At 54.6% G+C, this 21,986-nt stretch overlaps 2 protein-coding genes and 1 long non-coding RNA gene across 10 annotated transcripts in view; 2 read left to right on the top strand and 1 right to left on the bottom strand.

Moving 5' to 3' along the window:
* Positions 1–17,401, bottom strand: part of LOC141548807 (uncharacterized) — a 29,728-nt gene extending 12,327 nt beyond the window's left edge. Inside the window, exon 1 of the long non-coding RNA XR_012484072.1 lies at positions 17,256–17,401. This is a non-coding gene — a long non-coding RNA (uncharacterized LOC141548807). The remainder of the gene's footprint in view (positions 1–17,255) is intronic.
* Positions 3,063–15,851, top strand: CDK20 (cyclin dependent kinase 20). The gene is made up of 9 exons (XM_074277989.1): positions 3,063–4,579; positions 4,949–5,030; positions 6,492–6,605; positions 11,508–11,696; positions 11,929–12,050; positions 12,233–12,295; positions 12,372–12,495; positions 12,581–12,736; positions 15,436–15,851. The coding sequence occupies exons 1-9, from the start codon at positions 4,410–4,412 to the stop codon at positions 15,631–15,633; spliced, it is 1,218 nt and encodes a 405-aa protein (XP_074134090.1). The 5' UTR covers positions 3,063–4,409; the 3' UTR covers positions 15,634–15,851.
* Positions 16,054–21,914, top strand: GATA1 (GATA binding protein 1). 8 transcript variants are annotated; one of them, XM_074277996.1, is made up of 6 exons: positions 16,054–16,845; positions 17,685–18,161; positions 20,181–20,528; positions 20,692–20,840; positions 20,928–21,053; positions 21,421–21,914. In XM_074277996.1, the coding sequence occupies exons 2-6, from the start codon at positions 17,954–17,956 to the stop codon at positions 21,745–21,747; spliced, it is 1,158 nt and encodes a 385-aa protein (XP_074134097.1). In that variant the 5' UTR covers positions 16,054–16,845; positions 17,685–17,953; the 3' UTR covers positions 21,748–21,914. The 8 variants fall into 8 exon arrangements, with proteins under 8 accessions (XP_074134097.1, XP_074134093.1, XP_074134092.1 ...); XM_074277992.1 differs by having other exon boundaries at positions 17,705–18,161; positions 20,181–20,579; XM_074277991.1 differs by having other exon boundaries at positions 17,907–18,161; positions 20,181–20,579.
* The last annotated feature ends 72 nt before the right edge of the window (positions 21,915–21,986 follow it).

Raw genomic sequence — 21,986 nt, forward strand, 5'->3', positions numbered from 1 at the left:
GAATGGTTGGGTAAATTGTGGTATATGAATGTTATGGAATATTATTGTTCTGTAAGAAATGACCAACAGGAGGAATACAGAGAGGCTTGGAGAGACTTACATCAACTGATGCTGAGTGAAATGACCAGAACCAGGAGACCATTATACACTTCAACAACAATTCTGTATGAAGACATATTCTGATGAAAGTGGATATTTTCAACATAAAGAATATCCAATTCAATTCCAGTTGACCAATGATGGACAGAATCAGCTGCACCCAGAGAAGGAACACTGGGAAATGAGTGTAAACTATGAGCACTTTTTGTTTTTCTCCCCAGGTTATTTTTACCTTCCGAATCCAATTCTTCCTTTGCAGCAACAACAACAACAACAAAATTCAGATCTGCACTAGGGGAGGGGGTGGAGGGAAGGAAGGGGGAAATTTGGAACAGAAGGGAGTGGAAGGGATAATGTTGTAAAAAAAAAAAATTACCTATGCATATGTACTGTCAAAAAATGTTATAATTATAAAATTAATTAAAAAAAAAAAAAAAAGCTGGCTATCTAACAGGCGCTTCCACTTGTCATCTCACTCTCTTCCTAAGTACATCAGCTGGCTTCCAACCTTTCAGCTGAAAGTAACAATTCTCCAAAATAAGCAGTGCATTTATCGTGGCTTTTTCTCCATCATCTTTGTTCTCTCTGCAGTCGTGTACACTTGGCCATCACCCTCTCCTGAAAATTCTCTCCATGACACTGCTCTCTCCTAGTTCTCCCCTTTCCTGCCTCTTTTATTGGCTCATCAGCCACGTGTCTCCAAGGCTGTACTAGATCTTTTCCCTCTATACTTTCTCACTTGGGGATATTTCATCAAGTCTGTGGATTCAATTGTCTCTCTTTTGATGAATTTGAGATCTACTTATCCACCCCTAACCTCTCTCCTGACCTTCAGCTTCACACCTCAATCGTCTTTTAGACAGCTCAAACTGGATGTTGTAGGTCTTTAAACTCCACTAAAGTCTCTCATTGCTTACTCCTCTGTAAGCCATATAGGTTTAGTAATCATTGCAGCCCTTATGCAGTCCCCCCTTAGCTTTATTAGGAGCAAGTCTTAATAATTGCCCACGGACTTACCTCCTCAATACTATTCTGTCTAGCCAACCCTAATTACAAACGTGTTCGCAGCCGAACCTTAACCTTAACCCGAGGCTTCCAAACTGTACTTCCACTGATATGCCAGCCTAGCAAACCTAGCCAACCCCCCTCTATTAATCTGCCAGGCGAACTTATAGTTATTATAACCACATTCGCCTGCTCTAACTTTTCCCTCATCCTCCTAGGTATTAATACAGTTATTACTGCCCTTTATTCACTCCACATACTAATCACTTCTCATCGAGGCAAAGTTACCCATCATGTAACCCCTATCAAACCAACCTTCACCTGAGAACACGTATTAATAGCACTACACCCTACTAATTATTTTCATGTCACCCAAATTCATCTTAGGGCCCACATATTGCAAATATAGTTTAACAAAAACATTAGATTGTGAATCTAAATGTAGGAGTTCAAGTCTCCTTATATGCCCGAGAAAGTTACAAGAACTGCTAACTCTTGAGCCTGTGTCTAAGACCCATGGCTTTCTTACTTTTAAAGGATAATAGTCATCCATTGGTCTTAGGAACCCCAAACTTTGGTGTAATTCCAAATAAAAGCAATTAATTATCTACTAAATCCTTCACTCCTATTATCCATTGCCATACTTGCTTTCCCCCTAATCTATAACTTGCTCTTCACACACAAAATTAGCAACTTCCCCACACGATGTAAAAACACAACTCAACTCACCTTCTTTACTAGCCCCGTCCCACTCACCCTCTTCATCTTCTCAGAACAAGAAGCCACAATCACCAAGTGACAATGATTCTCAATAAACTCCTTCAATCTGACTACAAGGTTCAAACTAGACTACTTCTCCATTATCTTTATTCCTATTGCACCATATGCCACATGATCCATCTCAACATGATATATAATGTCCACCGATTCTTTAAATACCTAATCACATTCCTATTTGCTATAATCATTCTCGTTTCTGCAAACATCCTCTTTCAACTCTTTATCGGATAAGGAGTGGGGATATATCATTTATAGTTATCGGATGATGGTTCGGACGAACCGACGCAAACACCGCTGCCCTACAAGCTGTTCTTTACAACCGAATTGGTGATAGTGAATTTATACTTATTTAACAGTAATTCTTGATCCTTATAACAAATATTGATACCTTGGCATTAAACGACCGGTAAATCAGCCCAATTTGACCTTCACCCTTGCCTTCCCTCCCCCGTAGAAGGTCCAATCCCCCCCCCCATCAGCCCTACTCCATTCTAGCACAATCGTTGTAGCATCTGTCTTCCTCTTAATCCGTTTCAACCCTGTTAGAATATGTGACCAAACAGCTCTCACCATCCTATTCTTTCCCCTGAAGCCCTCCTTTCTTCCTAATTTCCCTGTTACTGTGGAGGGCACCACTATTCTTGTACTCACCCAGGCTTGCAATTTTATGTTATCGTCAACTCCTCATTTTTGGCAGTTTGTACCTTTATCATCCATATGCATTGTGAAGAAAGGATTTGGGAAGTTCTCATGGAATCCCACAATCCCCTTTTTCGTGTGGTGGAAAGGAAAAGATTGTCTTTGGCCCCCGTTCCTGGCAGGGGCTTCTAAAGGGATGTTGGCCCCTGGGGATCCAGTCCCCCAATCTTTCTGAGACCCAGCGGTAACCAGGCTGGGAATGCATCATCTTCCTTTATCATTGGTAAGGCTTGGTTTTGAAGTTTGGCCAGTAAGATGTCAGGATCATTGACCCTGGCAGTGATTATTCTATGGAGCAGAAGTGTCCAAAAAAAATTTTTTTTTAAAATGCAATTGGGAGCACCAGCCCTGATGTCAGGAGGACCTGAATTCAAATGTGGCCTCAGACACTTAACACTGCCTAGCTGTGTGTTCCTGGGCAAGTCACTTCACCCCAGTTGCCTCAGGGAAAACAGTGCAATTGGGAGCTATTTCAGCAAAATCAATAAGAATGCACTAGAACAAGAATGTAACCTTGACAACGTGCAGCCCCCTCTTCTTCGAGTCTGACAGGCGGCACCACTGCTCACATGATTCACTTCCCAGGTAGTCCCTGGGAAGCAATGGCCAATAATATGTGCCAGCAACAGAATGGAAATCTCACTGACCCAAATGAGATTTCTGGGATCTCCGACCTGGAATTTAGTCCAGGTACAGGAAACTAGAGAGAAGTCTCGGCCTTTGTTTCCAACGGAGTCTGACAAAACCGCCGGATACCCAGCTCGAGGCCCTCTGGACCCCTAAGGTCACCGGCTCGTTCTCGGGGCGGAAGACTCCCATCCTCGGGATCGCGGCTCTTACAGGAGCTCTGAGCCACTTCTGCCACTCGAGCCTGAGCATGCCAGGTGGCCGGCTGTTTAGGGGAGATGTCCCGAAAACACAGAACTGGTCGGGGAAGAGAGGAAGCGGCCCGTGCCGGGAGCTGCGGCGGGCTAGGCACGACATGGGGTAGGTGCTCCCATCTCTCCCCCTCCCCCCACCGGCGTCAGGAGGAGAGGAAAGGGGACACTTGGCAGAGCCCGGGCACAAAAAGGGCCGAAGACAAAAGCTCAGTTCCCGCCCTGCCTCGCGGGGCGGAGCCTCGAGGAACACGTGACGGGGCACCTCGCGTCTAGATCCCAGGCTTCAGGCTCCGCTCCCGCCCGGGCCTGGGCGGGCCAGAGCCTCGCGGACCACGTGATGGCAACCCTGGGCCCGCCCCTCGCCGGGCCCAGGCCGGACTTCGGGTAGGCCCCGCCCCTCCAGGCCGAGTCACCTGACCGAGCCGCCCGGGCTCACCACCTTGAGAGGCCTGAGTGCGCCTGCGCCGAATCGTTGCTAAGGAAGCTGCCTGCGGGACACCGGGCTGCCAGGAGGAGGTTGGAGGTGGCTCGGGCCGGGCCGGGCCGGGCCGAGGCCGGGGCCGGGCCGGGCCGGCCGGGGACGAGGCGGAGAGCTACGGGGGAGGAGGTGGGCGGGCCTCTTCCCTTTGGGGTGCACATCTGGGCCTGTCAGGGAGGCTCGCCGAGTCTTTAGGTAACAGACGGCAGCCTCGTGCTGGCCCCGGGCTGTGCACAGTAGCCGGGACCCTCTGGAGGCAGTGATCCCGAGCGGAGGCCGCCCCGGGATCCTCAGCAGCCCAAGAGCGGAGGGAGCCCCCAGCCCACGGGGATCCACCCTCCAGGACACAGGCACACCAGGCGGCCTGGAGGAGCTGAGCCATAAGGGGGCTCTTAGGGCTGGGGGCTCCAGGGCTCCCCAAACCGACGGAGGAGAGGGCATGTGGCGGTCCTGGATTGGAGCCTGGAATGGTACTTGCCGAGGCCAAGAGGGCTTCCCGGAGGAGGTGGCATAAGCTCTCGCCTTTGAGGGGAAAGCCCCAAGGGGTGTGGGTGCCAAGCCATCTGTCTGGCTGGAGGAGGGGGCTCAAGTCCCTGAGGACTCCCTGGAAAAGGCTGTCCAAGCTCACAGTGAAAAGGTACCTGGTGAGAAGGGGGGCTGGGGGTGGGAGGGCGCATTTAGCAAGTGCGGGGTCTTCAGGGCTTTGTAGCTGATAAAGGGTCCCCGTGAAGGCTCTTAGCAAGCACAGCCCCAGCAGAGGGGACGAGGTGGGGGCTGGGAAAGCTGGGGGAATTGAGGAGGCTCCAAGCTTCCAGACGGGGTGAGGGGCTGCTGGGGGGCTTTGGCTGGAGAAGGAAGAAAGACCCTGAGGGTTAGGGAGGGGGATGAGAGGGAAGGGAGACCCTTAGTGCTTCGGAGGAAGGATCCGAGGGAAGGGAAGCCCCAAGTGCTAGGGCAGCTGAAGGAAGCCTAGGCAGTCACTAGGCTCACTCCCTTATTCCACAAGCTGGACCATGGACCAGTACAGCATCCTGGGCCGGATAGGTGAAGGGGCCCATGGCATCGTGTTCAAGGCCAAGCATGTGGAGGTAAGTGGGGACCAGGCTGATGCAGGAAGCAGGCAGCTGCCCTCGTAAAGAAATCCCTCCAGTGTGCCCCCACACCGTTCCCCCTTCTCCACTGCCCCGGCTGTCTTTGTAAGCGATCTGCCTCTTCGCCCTCACCTGCGTCCTCCGGTGCTCCTTTCCTTGCCTCCTTCACACTCCCCTTCTCCTTTCCCGTCCTTTGCTCTCTGGGCAGCGTCTCACTCTCATTCCCTCCCTTCAGTGTTTCGCGCCCCGTCTCCCACTAGGACCTCTTCCCTCCCTTCCCCTGCCCTTCCGTCGCCCCCTCTCCCTTTTGTTCCGTGGCTCCCTTTTCTCTGCGGGTCCCCTCGGCCCTCCTTCTCTCGGGGTTGGGGATTTCTGGGATCCAGCCCTCCTCCCCGTGCAGCTGACTCAGTGCCATCTCCGGCTGTCATCACTATCTTGGACAGTAGATCTGCACCCTTTAACAGCTACTGGACAACACGCTTCTGGCTCCTGGATTCCCTCCGGGCCTCCAAAGAGCCTCTACAGGCAGAAAACGGACACTGGGGGCTTCCCAGCTCTCCCTGCCCTCGATTCTTCTGAACATCTTGCCCAACCTTGTCATGTCCACCTGATGGCATCTCTCCTTTCCCACTGCCCCCCAATGGGGCACGCGCTCGGGATCACTTCCTACCTGGACCTGCCCGCCCCCGGGCTTTCCCTCCTCCTCCAGGCCACCCTCCCTTCAGCCGGCAGAGCAGGTCTAACCAAATCGCCCTCCTGGCACACGTGGTTTCCCCTTACCTCCGGGATCAAATGTAAAACCCTCGGGCATTCCGCACCTTTCCCACAGCCCATCCCTCCTTCCTCTCAGGCCCAGGAAGGACTCAGCTTTGTCTGTCTCTGAGCCGCAGCCCAGCCTCCTCTAGGGTTGGTGCTCTGGCTCTCCCTCCTGCCTCCCTGGGGCCTTTCCTTAGCCCTCCAGGTGGCTCGCTACCCTTGAGGTGACTCCAGGCTCACTTGGTAGACATTTGCCAGCCACAAACCTAAAGAACCTAAGCTCGGAGAGGCCAGGGGTGAATCTGGTTTTATCTGAGTTGCACTGGGGGTCAGCATGATGCCACAACATGGGGTCATATGTGAAGCCCTTAGCAAATGCTTATTAAATGATCAGAGATCTGGTTCCTTGGGATAATGGGGCTGGATCTGGAGTCATAAAGACCCATCTTGCTGAGTCCTAAATTGATCTCAGACATGTGACCCTGGCCAAGTCCCTTAACCCTGTCTGCCTCAGTTTCCTCATCTGTCAAATGAGCTGGAGAAGGAAATGGCAATCCACTGGAGAGTCTCTTCCAGGAAAACCCCCAGTGGGGTTGTGAAGATTAGAACATGACTGAAGCACAGGCACCCGGTTTCTCGGCCGTTCCGTTGCCCTACTTGCCTGCCTCAGACCCTACGTGTGGGGGTGTCTTTCTCTCCTAGACGGGGGAGACGGTGGCTCTGAAGAAGGTTGCCTTGCGACGGCTGGAGGACGGCATTCCCAACCAGGCCCTGCGGGAGATCAAGGCCCTCCAGGAGATTGAGGACAACCAGTATGTAAGTCACTTCCTCCACCTTCCTTCTGGCCCCGTTGACTCATCTGGAAACTGGGGGCTGGCCTTAGATTCATTCCAGGGCTAAGTCGGGCTCCTGGGATCACAGAACTCAAGAGAAAGCTCTTAAGTGGCTGTGAAGTGCCCTCCGACCTCAGCTTCTCGGGCCCCAAGGATGAGCCCCAAGCAGCATTGGCTCTTGGGGTTCCCTGTTCATTAGCATTAAGAGGGCAGGGGGCAGGAGAGCTTGGGTTTCATGTCTTCCTAAGTGTCCAGGAACCTGGATCCTCATCTTGGAACCGAGTAGGAGAAACTAGCTGGGAAGGGAGGATCTCAAAGCACATTCTGGCCTGGTTTTTTATTCTGTAAAATGGCCTGGGGTGGGGGAGAGGGGTTGGCTTGAGTGTGCATTGGCCAGAGGCTCTCCTCACCTCCTCTCCTTTGCGTTGGAACCCTGGTGTCCCTTGTGTCCGTCTGGCCTCCGTCCTCAGATCTCTGAAGCTGCCCGGTACAATGGTCTTTTCGCCTGGGCCTCATTTCCCCCAATCTCCCAGAAGCCTTGGACACTGTGGATCACTCTCTCCTTGAAGATGAGATTCTTGTCCTCTTGCTCCTCTTCCTCCTCTTTCCTTCTTCCTCCTCCTCCTCCTGCCTTCTTCTTCTCTTTCTTTCCTTCTGTCTGCATCTCTATCTTGCTCCCTCCTTCTCTCTATATCTTTCTTTCACTCTTTGCTTCTCTCTTTCCTTCTCTCAACATCTTTCTTTCTCTTTCCTTTTCTCTACATCTGTCTCTCCTTCTTTCTCCCCTCTCTATAGTTCTCTTGCTCTCTCCTCTCTACATTTGTCTCTGTATTTCCTTCTCTTTCTTTTTCTCTACATCTTTTCTTCTCTGTACATTTCCCTTGCTCCCTCTTTCTCTCTACATCTCTCTTGCTCCTTCCTTCTCTATGTTGTTCCCTTCTCTCTACATCTCCTTCTCTCTATATCTCTCTTGCTCTCCTCTCCACATCTCTTTCCTTCTTTCTCTTTCCTTTTCTCTACGTTTCTCTTACTCCCTTTTCTCTACATCTCTCTTGCTCCCTCCTTTACTCTACATCTCTTTTTCTTTTTCCTTTTTTCTACATCTTTCTTTTCTTCTCTTTCTCTTTCCTTCTCCCTACAGCTGTCTCTTGTTCTCTCCTCTCTCTTGTTTCCTCCTTCTCTCTACATCTCTCTTTCTTCTTCCTCTCTTTCTCTCCTCTTTGCATCTCTGTCCTTCTTTCTACAGTTCTCTCCTTCTCCCTCCTCTCTCCACTTCTCTCTTTCTCTTGCCTTCTCTCTACATCTCTTTTCTCCTCTCTTCCCTTCTCTCTACATCTCTATCTTGCTCTTTCCTTTTCTCCCTTGCTCCCTCCTCTCCACATCACTCTCTCTTTCTCTACAGCTTTCTTGCTCCCTCCTTTTCTCTCCATCTCTTTGCTTCTCTCTTTCCTTTTTTGTACATCTCTATCTTGCTCCCTCCTCTCTACATTTCTCTCTTTCTCTCTTTCCTTCTCTCTGCATCTCTCCCTTGTTCCCTCCTCCTCCTCCTCTCTACATCTCTCTTTCTTTTTCTCTTTCCTTCTCTCTACATCTCTATCTTGGTCCCTCCTCCTCTCTACATCTCCTTTCCCCCCCCCTTTTCTCTACATCTTTCTTTCTTCTCTTCTCTTTCTTTCTTTCTCTCTATATCTCTTTCTTCCTCTTCTCTCTTTCCTTCTCTCTACATCTCTATCTTGCTCCCTCCTCCTCTCTACATCTTTCTCTTTCCTTTTTTTTACTTTTCTCTACAGTTCTATCTCTCCTTCTCTCTGCATATCTATCTTGGTCCCTCTTTCACTCTACATCTCTCTTGCTCCCTCCTCTCTACAGCTCTTTCTTGCTCCCTCCTTCTCTTTACATCTCTCTCTTGCTCCTTCCTCCTCCCTACATCTCTCCATCTTTTTCTTTTTCCCTTTCTCTATTTCTATTTCTTTTCTTCTCTTTCTCTCTCTCTCTTTCCTTCTCTCTACAGCTCTCTGCATCTATCTTGCTCCCTCCTTCTCTCTACATTTCTGTTTCTTTCTCTCTACATCTCTCTCTTGCACCCTCCTCTCTATATCTCTTTCTCTTTCATTTCCTCTACATATCTGTTTTCTTCTCTTTCTCTTTCCTTTTCTTTACATCTCTTTTTTCTCCCCTTCCTTCTCTCTTTTTTCTCTTCTTCTCTATTTCCTTCTCTACATCTTTTTCCTTCTCTACATTTTTCTGGCCTCCTCCTCTCTATATCTCTTTCTCTTTCCTTCTCTCTTTCATTTTCTCTACATATCTCTCTGTTTTCTTCTCTCTCTTTCCTTTTCTCTATATTTATCTTTTTTCTCTCCTTCCTTCTCTTTGTCTCTATTTCCTTCTCTCTACATCTTTTCTCTCTTTTTCCTTCTCTCTGCATGCCTCTCTTGCTCCCTCCTCTCTACTTCTCTCTCTCTTTCCTTCTCTCTCCATCTATCCCTCTTTTCTTCTTTCCTTCTCTCTACATGTTTCTCTTTCCTTCTATCATTTTCTCTGATATCTTTTCTTTCTTTTTCTCTGTATCTTTTTTCTCACCTTCCTTCTCTCTACATCTCTCTCTTTTCTTCTTTCCTTCTCTCTACATCTCTCTCTTTTCTTCTTTCCTTCTCTCTACATCTTTCTCTTTCCTTCTCTCATTTTCTCTACATTTCTATCTCTGTTTTCTTCTTTCTCTTTCCTTTTCTCTGTTTCTCTTTTTTCTCTCCTTCCTTCTCTCTCTCTATTTCCTTCTCTCTACATCTCTCTTGCTCCCTCCTACTTCTCTCTTTCTCTTTTCTTCTCTCTACATCTCTATCTCTCTTTTCTTCTTTCCTTCTATCAACATCTTTCTCTTTCCTTCTCTCATTTTCTCTACATATCTATCTCTCTTTTCTCCTTTCTCTTTCCTTCTCTCTCTTTTCTTCTATCTACATCTTTCTTTCCTTCTCTCATTTTCTCTACATATCTATCTGTGTTTTCTTCTCTTTCTCTTTCTTTTTCTCTACATCTGTCTCTTCTTCTCTTTCCTTCTCTCTCTCTCTTTCTTGCCCCCTCCTTCTCTCTCTTGCTCCCTCCTCGCTACTTCTCTCTCTTTCTCTTTCCTTCTCTACATCTCTATCTCTCCTTTCCTCTCTTTCTTTCTCCCTACATCTCTCTTTCTCTTTCCTTCTCTCTGCATCTCTATCTTGCTCCCTCCTTCTCTCAGTTGCTCCCTCCTCTCCACATTTCTCTCTCACTCTCACACACACTCTCCCTGTCTCCCTCCCCCCGCCCCCGCCCTCTCTCTCTCTTGCCTTCTCTTTGTATTTCTGTTTTATGCCCTTCTTCTCTCTATGTTTCTCTCTTGCTCCCTCCTCCTCCCTACGTCTCTGTCTCTCCCCTCTCCCTCGATTCTCCTCCTATATCTCTGACTAGTTGGGCTCTCTTCACCATCTGCTACATCTTCACCATCACCGTCACCATCACCAGTATTACTATGGTGCCGACTATGTGCCAGGCAGTGGACTAAGCACTTCCCAAATGCGATCTCACTTCCGGGAGGTGCTCTTTGTATCCTCATTGTTCAGTTGAGGAAGCTGAGGCAGACAGAGATGACGTGACTTGCCTGGCATCACGTGTGTCTGAGGCTGGAATTGAATTCAGGTCTTTTTGCCTGGGGTCACGCACTCTCTTCTCCGAGCCACCTAGCAGTCCACTAACCATGGGGGACAAGCCAAGTTGGCCTCTTGTCCAACCCTTGATGAACTTATCGGCACTCATGGGTTCAGCACGCACCTCTTGGAGAACCATTGTCAGATGTACCTGGACAGCTCTTCCCTCTCTCCTCAGCCGTTGGCAGCCATCACTCAGGGGTTTCTGGACGTCTCCAGCCCAGACTGACCTCATCGTCGCTCTAGGCCTCCAGGGTTCCCCGAAGCGGAATCTTCTGGTTGCCATTTATGCCGTTTTGTGGCCTCCAGGCTTTGGGCCTTTGCCACTAAGAGCAGGAGAGGCCTTTTCTTGCCCGCCTCCTTCTCTTTCATTGCCTGCCACCTCCCCTGTATTTCTTCCTTCACATCAAGGGCAAGGACTTTGGTCTGCCTCTCTTTGCATCCCCAGCACCTGGCACACAGTAGGTCCTTAAGAAATGTTTGTTGACTGACTGGCCACCTTTTACTTTGCTCTGGTTTCTCCCGGTCTACAAATTGAATTGATGTTTCCATGCTGGCAGTGGGTGGAGATAGACAGGGGGCAGAGAACAAGCATTTATTAAGAGCCTGCGAGTACCAGGTACCAGGTGCTAGGCACTGTGCTAAGCGTGTCCCAATCACGTGATCCTCCTGAGCATCCTCAGAGGTCGGACCAGTCTCGTCCGATGGCCCTGAAGGGCCTTGCCAGCTTTACCTGGCCATTAGGTGCCTGAGGCTGGTGCTCTGCATATAGCGGGGCCCAGCTGCAGAGGGCTTCGATGCAGCCATCTGTCAATGGCTTTGCCTTAGTTGCCCTGAGAAGCTTGGTCTGTCTCCGGGCACCCGAGGAGCTCCCTTGCTTTCATCCCGTGAAGCCCGGGGCATTTGATGCCTTTGCTTCCTGGTCCGTGAGACGATTCTGCGGACGCTGAGCCATGAGCGCCCTTTGATGGAGGTCCAGACCAGCAGTCTTGAAGCACCTTCAGGCCTCGCGCTTTTCTCGAGCCTAGGAAATGAGTCCGTGCTCAGGTCTGCCTGGATGATCCGGCAACGCCTTGGGCCTCAGTTTCCCAAATATAATCAGAGAAGTCTGGTGGCAGGCGGGCTCGGGTGTAGCGATCCCTTCGGCCTTGATTTCCTGCCTTCTGTAAAACTCTCTAAGTGCCCTTATCAGGTGTCCCTGGCACCCACAGGTGGTGAAGTTGAAGGCTGTGTTCCCGCATGGAGCAGGCTTCGTCCTGGCTTTTGAGTTCATGCTCTCTGACCTGTCTGAGGTCATCCGGCATGGGAAGCGGCCTCTGGCCCCAGCTCAGGTTAAAGCGTACATGCAAATGCTGCTCAAGGGTGTAGCCTTCTGCCACGCCAACAACATTGTACACCGGGTATGGATACCCAGAGGGCCAGTGCCCAAGCTTTTTTGGGAGGGTGCTGGGCTGGGGATGGGCAGGGCTGGGGGGGGGGGCTCAGTTGAGCCTTGGCAAGGGGACTGGATGTTGGGCCTTAGACTTCTTTCTTCCTTTTTTCCTTCCTCCTCCCTTCTTCCTTGCTTCCTCTCTTTCCTTCCTCCTCCCTCCCTCCCCCCTCCTTTCCTTTCTTTCCTTCTTCCTTCCCCAGGACCTAAAGCCGGCCAACCTGCTCCTCAGCTCCTCAGGCCAGCTGAAGATCGCCGACTTCGGTCTTGCCCGTGTTTTCTCCCATAAGGGTGACCGACTTTATAGCCACCAAGTGGCCACGAGGTACACACCTCAGCCTGGTGGGAGGGGCAAATGTGAGCGAGTGGGGGGGGGGGGCAGGGGGAGCGGCATCAGTTGCGGGCTTTGGGGTAGGAGGCATTGGTAGGCATGCTTCTTTGGCCCCATTGGGGCTGCCACCTTTCCCTCCTCTTGCCCGCTAACGGCGTTTCCTCCATCGGCTGCAGGTGGTATCGGGCTCCAGAACTTCTGTATGGAGCCAGGCAGTATGATGAGGGTGTGGACCTATGGTAAGGCTGGGGCGAGAGGGAGAGGGCCTCAAGCAGGCCCAAGCAGGGGCCCAGCCATGTCTACTCTTGCCCACAGGGCCGTGGGCTGCATCTTCGGGGAGCTCCTGAACAACTCCCCTCTCTTCCCTGGGGAGAATGACATCGAACAGCTGTGCTGTGTCCTGCGGGTCCTTGGGACCCCCAGCCCTCAGGTGTGGCCGGTGAGTAGCAGGGAAGTGGGAGAGGGCTTCCGCCAGGTCATCGTCAAGGCCCCATAATTCCTGTGTCCCTCTGGTCCTCCCCCAGGGGATCACCGAGCTCCCAGATTACAACAAGATCTCATTCAAGGAGCAGCTGCCCCTGCCCTTACGCGAGGTGCTGCCCGACGCGTCCTACGAAGCCCTCCAGCTCCTGAGTCTCTTTCTTGTCTACCCTCCTCGAAGTCGAATCCAGGCCAATCAGGTATCCCCCTCCCCTCTCCCAGGTGCACCTCTGTGGGCTAAGAGGAAGTGGACCCGACTCCCCCCTCCTCAAGGAGCCCCCTCCCATCTCCGGCCAGATAGTGACCGCGCCCCCAGGCCTGTCCTAGGGACACAGATGAGACAAGGCGTCAGAGAGCTGACTCCCCCTTCTCTCCCCACCCCGGCACACAACCCGCCTAGGTCAGTTGTCATGCAGTCGTTTTTCGAGCGTGTTTTGTGGCGGAGATCTCGAAGTGGTCGGCCATTTCCTTCTCCAGCTCCTTTTACAGACAAGGGTACTGAGGCAAACCGTGTGAAATGACTTGCCTAGGGTCACACAGATAGTAAGGGTCCAAGGTTGGATTTGAACTCACCACGATGAGTCTTGCAGATCCCCAGGCTGCTGTTCTAGCCGTTCTAGTGCCACCTACCAGCCCACATAGATCAATAAGTACAAAGAACTCAGGCTCCTGGCAGCTCTGAGAGAGCCTCGGTAGGGAGCAGGAGGCTGAGTTCAGGGGGCAGCCCCTGGACCTGAACGACCGGGCTAGGGGGTCTGCAGCACCCCAAAGGCCACGTCTCAGTGATACAGGCAAGCGGAAAGTACTAGAGGAAGAGAGTTCCCTGCGGAGCCGAGGCTTAACTAATCGGCCAGTGGCCGCGGCCCAAAAGAACCCAGGGGCGGGAGTTTGCACCCCACTGGCCGGGACCAGGGAGGACCGAGCCTTCTCCGCCAGGACTTTGAGATGCACAGGGGACACCTGGGAGGAGATAGCCAGCCAATAGCTGATGGTGTGCCATCTGACTGGAGGGCCAGAGAGGCCAGGGATTTGGGAGTCACCTGTGTCCAAATGGTCAAGAAGCTCCTACTGTGTGCGAGGCCCCACCCCACGGGAGCACCCACGCTTGGGGGGCAGCAAAGGAGAGAGAGAAGGCCACTGCCGGTCTGATTGTGAGGGACTAAAAACGGGGTGGGGGGAGCAGCAGAGCTTGTGGCCTTTGGAGTTCGGAAATGTACGAAAAGAAAGATGGGGGGGGGCCAAGGGGGAGCCGGAAGGAGTGATTCCAGGGGACGTCCCTGGAGCACAGTGGGAGAGGAGAAAGTAGGGCAGGCTTGGCAAGGAGACGTGGAGAAACGTGGGAACTCCCCAAAGACGGCCTTGAGTTTTCTCAGCCAAGAAGGGAGTGAGAGAAGGGTGGGGCTGATAGCTATGGTGAAGGCCCAGTGGGGGTGGGAGAACGGATCCTTGGGGCGGTCCCCAAGGGCATGGCTGGGCCAGGGACAAGCAGAGGCCAAACAGCAGTGGGCACCAAACTCAAGAATTTGGGGCTGAAAAGAGGCACAGGAGGGGGCCCAGTGGGACAGGGCAAGGGGTGAAGGGCCTGGAGATCAGTGGGCAGGCAGGGCCTAGAGAGCCGCTGACAGGGCCACCGGAGGCCAGGGCCAGGGGAGGGCCCACAGAGCTGCCTGCGGGGCCACCCGCTGACTTATGGGAACATTGTGATTGGCTGGCATAGGATACTTTCTGTTACTACTGTTGGTATGTGAAAGGAAGCCAAGCACAACTGAGGGAGGGGGAGATAAGGAACAGAACTGTTACAGAAGGACCCCCGCCCAGCTCCAGCCCAGGGTGGGCTCCGCCCAGGCCTCCCACTCCTTCCTGTGTGACAGAGAAGGGCCTGTTCTCTCCCCCGCCACCCATGCAAGCCCAAAAAAACTCCTTTAGAAAGCTACTTTGCTGGGGAGTGAGTTGCTGGTGACGGGAAGGCGAGGCAGGGGGCCCGCTTGGCCCTCTGGAGTTAAGGAGTCCCCTTCCCCTGGCCAAGGAATACGATCCGAGGCCCCAGCAGGTTGGCACATCCCATCTGGAAAGAGGAGGTCACAGGTGCTTTGAGATCAGAAGAGGAAGAGTATGCTTCTGGCTTTAGGGTGAGGAAATAGCATCTTAGCAGAGGCTCAGAAGTGACAGACGATCCCATGAGAGACCCGAGTGGATCTGCTTTTCTACATGGGAAGGGCTCTCGGCTTTGTGGTCCGATGCCCTGGGTTCAAATCCTGCCTCTTATTAGGACCAGCTGGGTGCCCTGAGGCAAGTCCCTCAGTCTTGGAGGCCACTGGCCGCTCTAGAGGGCTGGCTCGCCTCCTTGTACTTAAATAAGGTAACTCAGAGCCGACCACCGGAGGCTCGCCTAGCTCGGGGGCCTTAGTGGACCTGTTTTACCCAACAGCTAGGAGTGGGGTTTCGGCCGTCCTTGATTAAGGTCCCAGTTCGTGTCTGATTGGATCCCGTTTCGTGCCCTTAGGGGGTCTGCTTTAAGGAACAGATAAAAATTGCTTACTGTCCAAACGTTTGCACGTCTCCTTCACTTAAGTCAGTAGGGGGCCCGCTTTAATGGACACCTTTGAGGAACAGAGTCCCCTTGTTTCTCTTTAACTGAGCCCGGGGCTTGATAAAAATCTGCCGGCTTGCCACAGTGCTCAAAGGGGAACTGTTTCTCCCCCCTGTCGCCACCCCCACCCCCACCCCCAGGGTTTTTTTTGTGTGTGTGTGTCGAGCGAATTCAGCCAGCCCTTTCTTTGAAGGTGGAGGAAGCGGCGCCCACTGGGGAACTCACAAGGGATGAAGCCAGGGATATAGGGGTGAGACAGGACTGGGCCGGGCCGGGCCACCCCTTCTCACTCCCCCCACATCCCCACAGGCCCTGCTACATGAGTACTTCTTCAGAGCCCCGCTGCCAGCCCACCCCTCAGAGCTGCCCATTCCACAGCGTGGGGGGGGGCCCAGCTCCAAGGCCCGACCAGGCCCTCCTCATGTCCACGACTTCAGGGTCGAGCAGCCCCTGGCTGAGTCGTTGCCAGATCCGGAGCTGATTCGGCCCTACCTCCCAGAGGGATGAGCCTCCCACTGCCCTGGCCTCCACCCAGCTCTGCCTGGCCCCAAGAGATTGCCTTATCTGGGCACTCCCAGCTGCTCCCCCTGGCCTTCCTGCGGCCAGGGTGGGAGGGGACTCAGGCGTCCGGCTTCCCTCCCTCTGGAGCTTCAGGAGAACAGACTTCTAACCTTGGCTGTGCCTCAGTTTCCCTAATAACAATAAACACTACATTGGACTCCAAAGGCAGGGTCAGTGGGAATATTCAAAGTGACTGGGAAATGGGAAGAAGGCCTCAGTTTTCCCAGATGTGATTTGGGCTTGATGATTCCCACCTGTCCTGCTCTCTGCCCTTGGAGCAGGGGGACCAAAGTGCCACTATTTGGGGGGGGGGGGAAGGGAGAGAAAGATGAATGAATTTCCCTGTCACACAGGGGCTGAAAGCAGGGGGTGAGGGGTATAGATGGGGCTAGGGAGGCCCCAGTATCCGCTCTCTTTCCCCCAACCTCCTGTGGGGCTGCTAGTTGCCTCAACCCCAACAGCCAAGGTCCGGCCCTCCATCTGATAAGACTTATCAGCAGGCCCCAGCCTTGGCCCAGCAGGGAGCTGGTGTAAGTTGGGGGGATGGGGGAAGGGGAAGGGTGTCCCTCATCCTCCCCAACATCTTAGTTTGAGCATCTGCCCCAGTGTGTCATAGGCCTTCTTGCCAGGACCTCATCTGACCCCCCACGCACACACTGAAAAACCTAAGGGAGAGTGGGGGTGACAGAGGGAGAAAGGGAGGTACGCATAAGCTCCAGGGCTACCATGAAATAGAGACCGGCCCGCCCCACAGGGCCTCAGAGGAGAGGAAAGAGCCGGGCCCAGCCCCAGGCCTGGAGGGCCACTGTTCCAAAGCAATGGCAACCGAGGCTCTGAGAGACCCGCACGGAAAGGTGGGGCAGAGCTCGGGCAGCAGGAGATGAGCAGGCGGAGAAGCCTATGGGCCCGTGGGGGAGGTCTGTGATGGGCGGGGGAGGAAGGTGCCCCCAGCCATCTAAGCCACACTCTGGCATTGGTGCCAGCAGGGGGCGGTCCCAAGGCTGGGCCCCTTCTCCCCCCCCACCCCCTGGCCCCGCCTGTAGCCACAGCAGGAGGGGGGTGTGAGGGAGGGAGACACTGTTGTCTTGGTCGCAGCCTGGACCCTGAGGAGATCCAAGAGAGACTGCCCCCCCTCCCTCGGCCTAAACACCTGCTCAGGTTAGTGCCCCCGAGCCCTCTAGCCACCCATTTGGGCAGGACTTCAGCCCTGTCTCATCCTCCCAAAGCCCTAACGCTGTACCTTTGAGTTACCCCCCCCCCCCCGGCCATATTGGAGGGGCTTGAACTCCAACCTGGGTTCCTCCTCCAACTCTCCTTCCTCTCCCTTAATTCTATCTCTGGGCCTTCCGAGCTCCTCTCATCCCTCTTCTGGCTCCGGCCCTCGTCCCCTCCAGATTGCATCCTTGAGGGGCCTGATCTGACCAATCCCCAGAGGCCCCCGAGGCCCATCTCCGATTCCGCCCTGCCTGAGGGTCCTCGGCTCTGATTTCCTCTCCAAAAATCAAGCCATATCTGACCCCCCTCCAAACCTTCCAAATTAAAAGCCATTCTGTAGGGGTGGACCATACCTGGCTGGCCTGGGCCAAGCTGGGCTGGGAGCTGGCTGCCTGGAGTCCCCCGAGCCTGCTGGGAACACACTAGCCCCAGGCTGCTGATAAGAGGCTTTCATATCCCCCAGTCCTGAGATAAGGGTTATCTCTGCCTTGGGGTGATAACTGGGGGAGGGCTGGCTGGAGGGTACAGAAGGAGCTCCCACTCTGGGCCTGGAGGGTCGGAGAAAGGAAGATGAGAAAAGAAAAATGGCTGGGGGGGGGGGAAGAGAGTGGGGAGGGCTGGGGAAGAAGAAGCCTCTTTCCCTGTCCACCCCCCCCTTTCTAGTCTTGGTTTCCCTGGGGCCGAGTGCCCCCACTCTTTGCCCCCCCCCCCGTTGCCCAAACATATGTGTGTATCTGTATGTGTGTTACCTGTATAATGTACATATATGATCTCGATCCCAGTGGTGTATGTGTATATTTAGAGCGTCCGTATCTCAATGTGTGTCTCCGTGTCTGTGGACGTGCACGGGCCCCGCAGGCAAACACGTCCTGTGTGTGAAGGCCAAGGCTCTGGGCCCACGGAGGCCCACTTACTCGGGGTAGGGCCTGGACCGTGGCCGGGAGAGCACCCGAGGACCGCGCTTAGGAAGGTCTCGTGGGGCTGATGATCCTGCCCCCCCTCAGGGAGGCACCACTGACACTGCTTCTGCCGCAATCGTCGGGGAGCCCCCATGGATTTCCCGCCCGGTCTGGGGGAGCCAGAGGCCCTGGCCTCTTTCGCTGAGCCTACCTTGCTGTCCCCATCGGCCTCCGTCAGCGCCACCGAAGAGCCGGGACTCTTCTTCTCGGGGCCCGAGGGGACCGATGCCGGCGATGCCGCCACGACGCTGCCCTACTACCACCGGGGGCCAGCTGCTGATGCTTACAGACACTCACCAGGTATCCTGGGGGGGGGGGGCGGGGAGGGTTTTGAGCTTCCATCTTCTCTGTCCCTATGGTTGAAGGGTAGGACTGGTGATTGCACGAGCACTCGATGCTGTGCCTAGCACACAGTAGGTGCCATAGAAACGCTCCTTCCCTTCTCTGTCAGCAGCCAGCCCCAATCTTCCATATATGGTGTGGGGCACCCTTCCTCTTCCCCCCCGACCAGGCAAGCTTTTGTTCAATGGGCCGAGCCTGGGGGCAGTGCCAACCGAGCTAGCGGTGTGCACGGACAGCAGATCTTGGGAAGGGGGAGTCGCATTAAAGACAAATGCAGAGAAGCCCAATGCAGGTGGGCAGGATTTTTAAGGCCCGCCTCCTTAGGAATTTACATCTTTGCCTCTGGAGCAGGGAGCCGCCGGGTCAGGCCGGCAGGGAGGGCCAGAGAAAGGCCAGGGGGAGGCAGGGAGACCCACGAGAAAGCGGTAGGGGTAAGGGTCCTGAGCGAAAAGTGTTAGTGGGAGTGAACTCAAAGCGCTGGCTATGTGGATGTGGGGAGGAAGGTCCGGATCCGCCCGGCACCTGCCTGGCTCCCAGAGGAAGGCCAGAGGAGGCAGGGTGGAGGAGGAGGCAGCACCGGGAAGCTTCCTTGGTTTTGGAGAGATGAGAGAGAGGAAAGCTTGCAGGGCAGAAGCCCCTGAGGTCTATTTTGGCCACACTGACGCCGAGGAGATGTGCAAGTGGGGAGAGACTGCCGGCATGGTACTGGAAGTATGGGGCCGGGAGAGCAGTTCTGGCTGGGGGACTGGGGGCATCTGCTCACGGGTGAACATACTCAGGAAGCGAACCTTCGGGGGTGGGGCAAGCCAGGATGGAAAAGGGTCTGGGACCAGGGCTTTTGGGGGAAGGGGGCGGGCAGGAGTTGGGGAGCGAGCAAATAAAGGAGGCTGAGAAGGACATCAGCTAGGGAGAACATCGATGAGTGAGGGCCAGGAGATAATTTCCAAAAACTGCCAAGAGATCACGAGGCCCAAGAAAGAGCAATTAGGGTATACGGCTTGTTGAGCACAGAGAGCCAGCGTCAAGCCTTCGGGATGCCACGCACTCTTAAAAATAACTGGGGCTGTGCCAAGGACAGGTTTTGATACGGGCCCTGAGGGTACTTTCCTTCTTAGAACTGAAAATGTCTCAGAATTCTGGCAGACTCGGTTTGCCTTGTTGGATCCCCCTGAGAAGGGGCTCTGGGACCCCCAGGAACTAGAGAACTAGCGATGGCAAGCAGATGGCAGGGGCTAAGGGGTCGGAAGGGAATGGAAGCAGCAACTGTTTGGTGGGGACTTTGTGATTACTTTGTGTTTTTGTTTGTTTGTTTGTTTGTTTTTTTCAGTTAACGAGTCTTTATTTTCTCTCCCCTCCTCCCCCCCACGGGAAAAGAAAACTCCAAAAGCTTGGACACTGACCACGGGTTCTGTAGCTTCAGGTCTTGGTACCTGCCTCCCTACCGCAGCTTCTCCTCCGACATCAAAGGGGTGGTTAGAAAGCTTGGTAAAGTAGGACAGGAAAGCCTCCACCGGGGTGAGGGCTGAGGCTGGATCTCAAAGGAGGTGCTTGAGCAGAAAAGATGTCTGGAGGAGCTGCTGAAGGGAGTTGGGATCAGGGAACGGGCAGTTCGGGGCACCGGGCCAAGGCGTGTCATCGCTTAGCCACCGAGCGCTCCTCGAGGGTTGGCCGAGATCACGTGCCCCCTACGTGTCTGCCCTTTTACTGCCTTTTCCCCAGAGACTTTCCATATGCCAGGCGGTGTACGGTGTGTTGGATCTGTCTGTCCCTACTCTGACCAGCAGCCATGTTGGGAGTCAGAAATAATATTGGGGGTCGAGCTAGACCAGCAGAGGACTCCCCAGAGACAGCGAATGGGGAAAGAGCCTTGAAGTCAGGAGTCCCCTGTTTCCAGTGCTCCGGCTCCCGTCTGCTGGCGATGAGACATTAGGGACCCGGGGCCTGACCGTCACGCCCTTCCATTCCCTCTCCTTACAGTATGCCAAGTGTACCCAATTCTCAACTGGATGGATGGAGGGCTCGGGGGAGCCCCCTACGCGGCCGCAGGTTGGGCCTATGGGAAGGCAGGGCTGTACCCGGCCTCTGCCCTGGCCCCGGCTGTTCGGGAGGCCTCTCCACAGCCAGCTCCCGAGAGCCCCGATGTGAAAGGGAGCCCAAGGGGCTTCCTGGAGACCTTGAAGACAGAGCGAATGAGTCCAGACCTGCTCACCCTGGGGGTCCCAGCGGCCGTGGGGCCCTCCCACTATGTGGCAGCCAGTCCTCCTGACTTCACCACTGCTGCCTTCTTCTCACCTGCCGGAAGCCCCCTCTCAGTAGCAGGTGGAGGTAACGCCTACTCTCCGAAGCTACGTGGGGCGCTTCCCCTGTCTCCCTGTGGTGAGGATGCAGGATCGGGTTGGGAGGGACACTCAAGGAGAGGAAAAGGGTCCAGGGGCTTAGCTGGGGTCAGCTTTCACTTTCTGTCCAATTTCTTGCCTTTCCTCCCAAGCAGAGGCCAGAGAGTGTGTGAACTGTGGAGCGACGGCTACCCCGTTGTGGCGTCGAGACGGTACCGGGCACTACCTGTGCAATGCTTGTGGCCTGTACCACAAGATGAACGGGCAGAACCGTCCCCTCATAAGGCCCAAGAAGCGCCTGGTGAGGAGGGCGGGCCTCGGGGCCAGGGAGGTGAAAAGAGGGCAGCCGGGCAGCAGGGACCTCACCCAGCCCCTGGGCTCTTTCCAGATTGTCAGTAAGCGAGCAGGTACCCAGTGTACCAACTGCCAGACGACTACGACGACACTGTGGCGGCGCAATGCCAGCGGGGAGCCCGTGTGTAACGCTTGTGGTCTCTACTACAAGCTGCACAATGTAAGCCCCCCGCCCCTCCCCCCAGGCCCAGGGCTTTCCTGGTTTGGGCCCATGAGAGAGGGCTCTGACCTTAGGGTTTGCCCCTTTTCCACATCGAGGATGATTCCCAAGCCCCTTTTGAAGCCTGCTGTATTTGATGGGTGACACGAGGACACTGGGGCTGGGGCCTGGGTGACTTGGCAGGGAGGGCTGGGCCAGGGAATCTCCGAGACCTAGACCCTTCCTCCTGGATGGCTGAGCTGGGAGGAGGGGAACTGGGTGAGAAAACCCAGTTTCTGGGGTGTTAGGGTTTATTCTCCCTAGGACCCTTATACTGGGGATGTCTCTTTTCGGGGTACCAGAGCCCCTGGGTTTGTCTCGCCCCCAGGTGAACCGGCCGCTGACTATGCGCAAAGATGGCATCCAGACTCGGAACCGCAAAGTGTCGGGCAAAGCTAAGAAGAAGGCCCGGGTGGGCCAGGCCCTGATGGCTGCCGGGCAGGGGACAGCAGCAGCGGCTGCTGTGGCTGCGGCCGGCCCAGGAGACCTGGCCACTGAACCGCTCTACCCGAGCCTCGGGCCTGTGGTGCTCTCGGGCCACATGGCCTCAGTGGGGCACCTGGTCCCCTTTCCCGGGTCTGCCGCCCCCCTGCTCGGGGGCACGGGCGCCCCCTTTTCCGGGGCCACGGGGGTGGTCTCGGCCCTGGGCTCGTGAAGACGGCGACGGCGGTGGGCACGCCCCGCCCTTGGCTTTGGCCTAGGCCTCGGCCACTGCGGTAGACCACACTAGGCCCCCAGTCCCTCCGGCCCTAAACCCTTTCTGATTGGGCCTGCTCCCTCCCTATCCTGTGGCTTGACTACAATAAACTTGTTGCTCCCCCACCCGGGCTGGCTTCTTGTGCGTGCGTGCGTGCGTGCGTCAAATGAGCGGGGGCGGGGCCTGGGCGGCCGGTA

The sequence above is a fragment of the Sminthopsis crassicaudata genome, chromosome X (assembly GCF_048593235.1).
Source record: "Sminthopsis crassicaudata isolate SCR6 chromosome X, ASM4859323v1, whole genome shotgun sequence".
Lineage (NCBI taxonomy): Eukaryota > Metazoa > Chordata > Mammalia > Dasyuromorphia > Dasyuridae > Sminthopsis > Sminthopsis crassicaudata.

Coding starts and splice junctions, on each gene's coding strand:
- GATA1 (XM_074277992.1), top strand. CDS start 17,954: ATGGATTTCCCGCCCGGTCTGGGGGAGCCAGAGGCCCTGGCCTCTTTC. Junction 20,580..20,691: donor GCTTCCCCTGTCTCCCTGTG/GTGAGGATGCAG, acceptor TTTCCTCCCAAG/CAGAGGCCAGAGAGTGTGTG. Junction 21,054..21,420: donor TCTACTACAAGCTGCACAAT/GTAAGCCCCCCG, acceptor TCTCGCCCCCAG/GTGAACCGGCCGCTGACTAT.
- CDK20 (XM_074277989.1), top strand. CDS start 4,410: ATGGTACTTGCCGAGGCCAAGAGGGCTTCCCGGAGGAGGTGGCATAAG. Junction 4,580..4,948: donor TCCAAGCTCACAGTGAAAAG/GTACCTGGTGAG, acceptor TTATTCCACAAG/CTGGACCATGGACCAGTACA. Junction 11,697..11,928: donor CCAACAACATTGTACACCGG/GTATGGATACCC, acceptor TTCCTTCCCCAG/GACCTAAAGCCGGCCAACCT.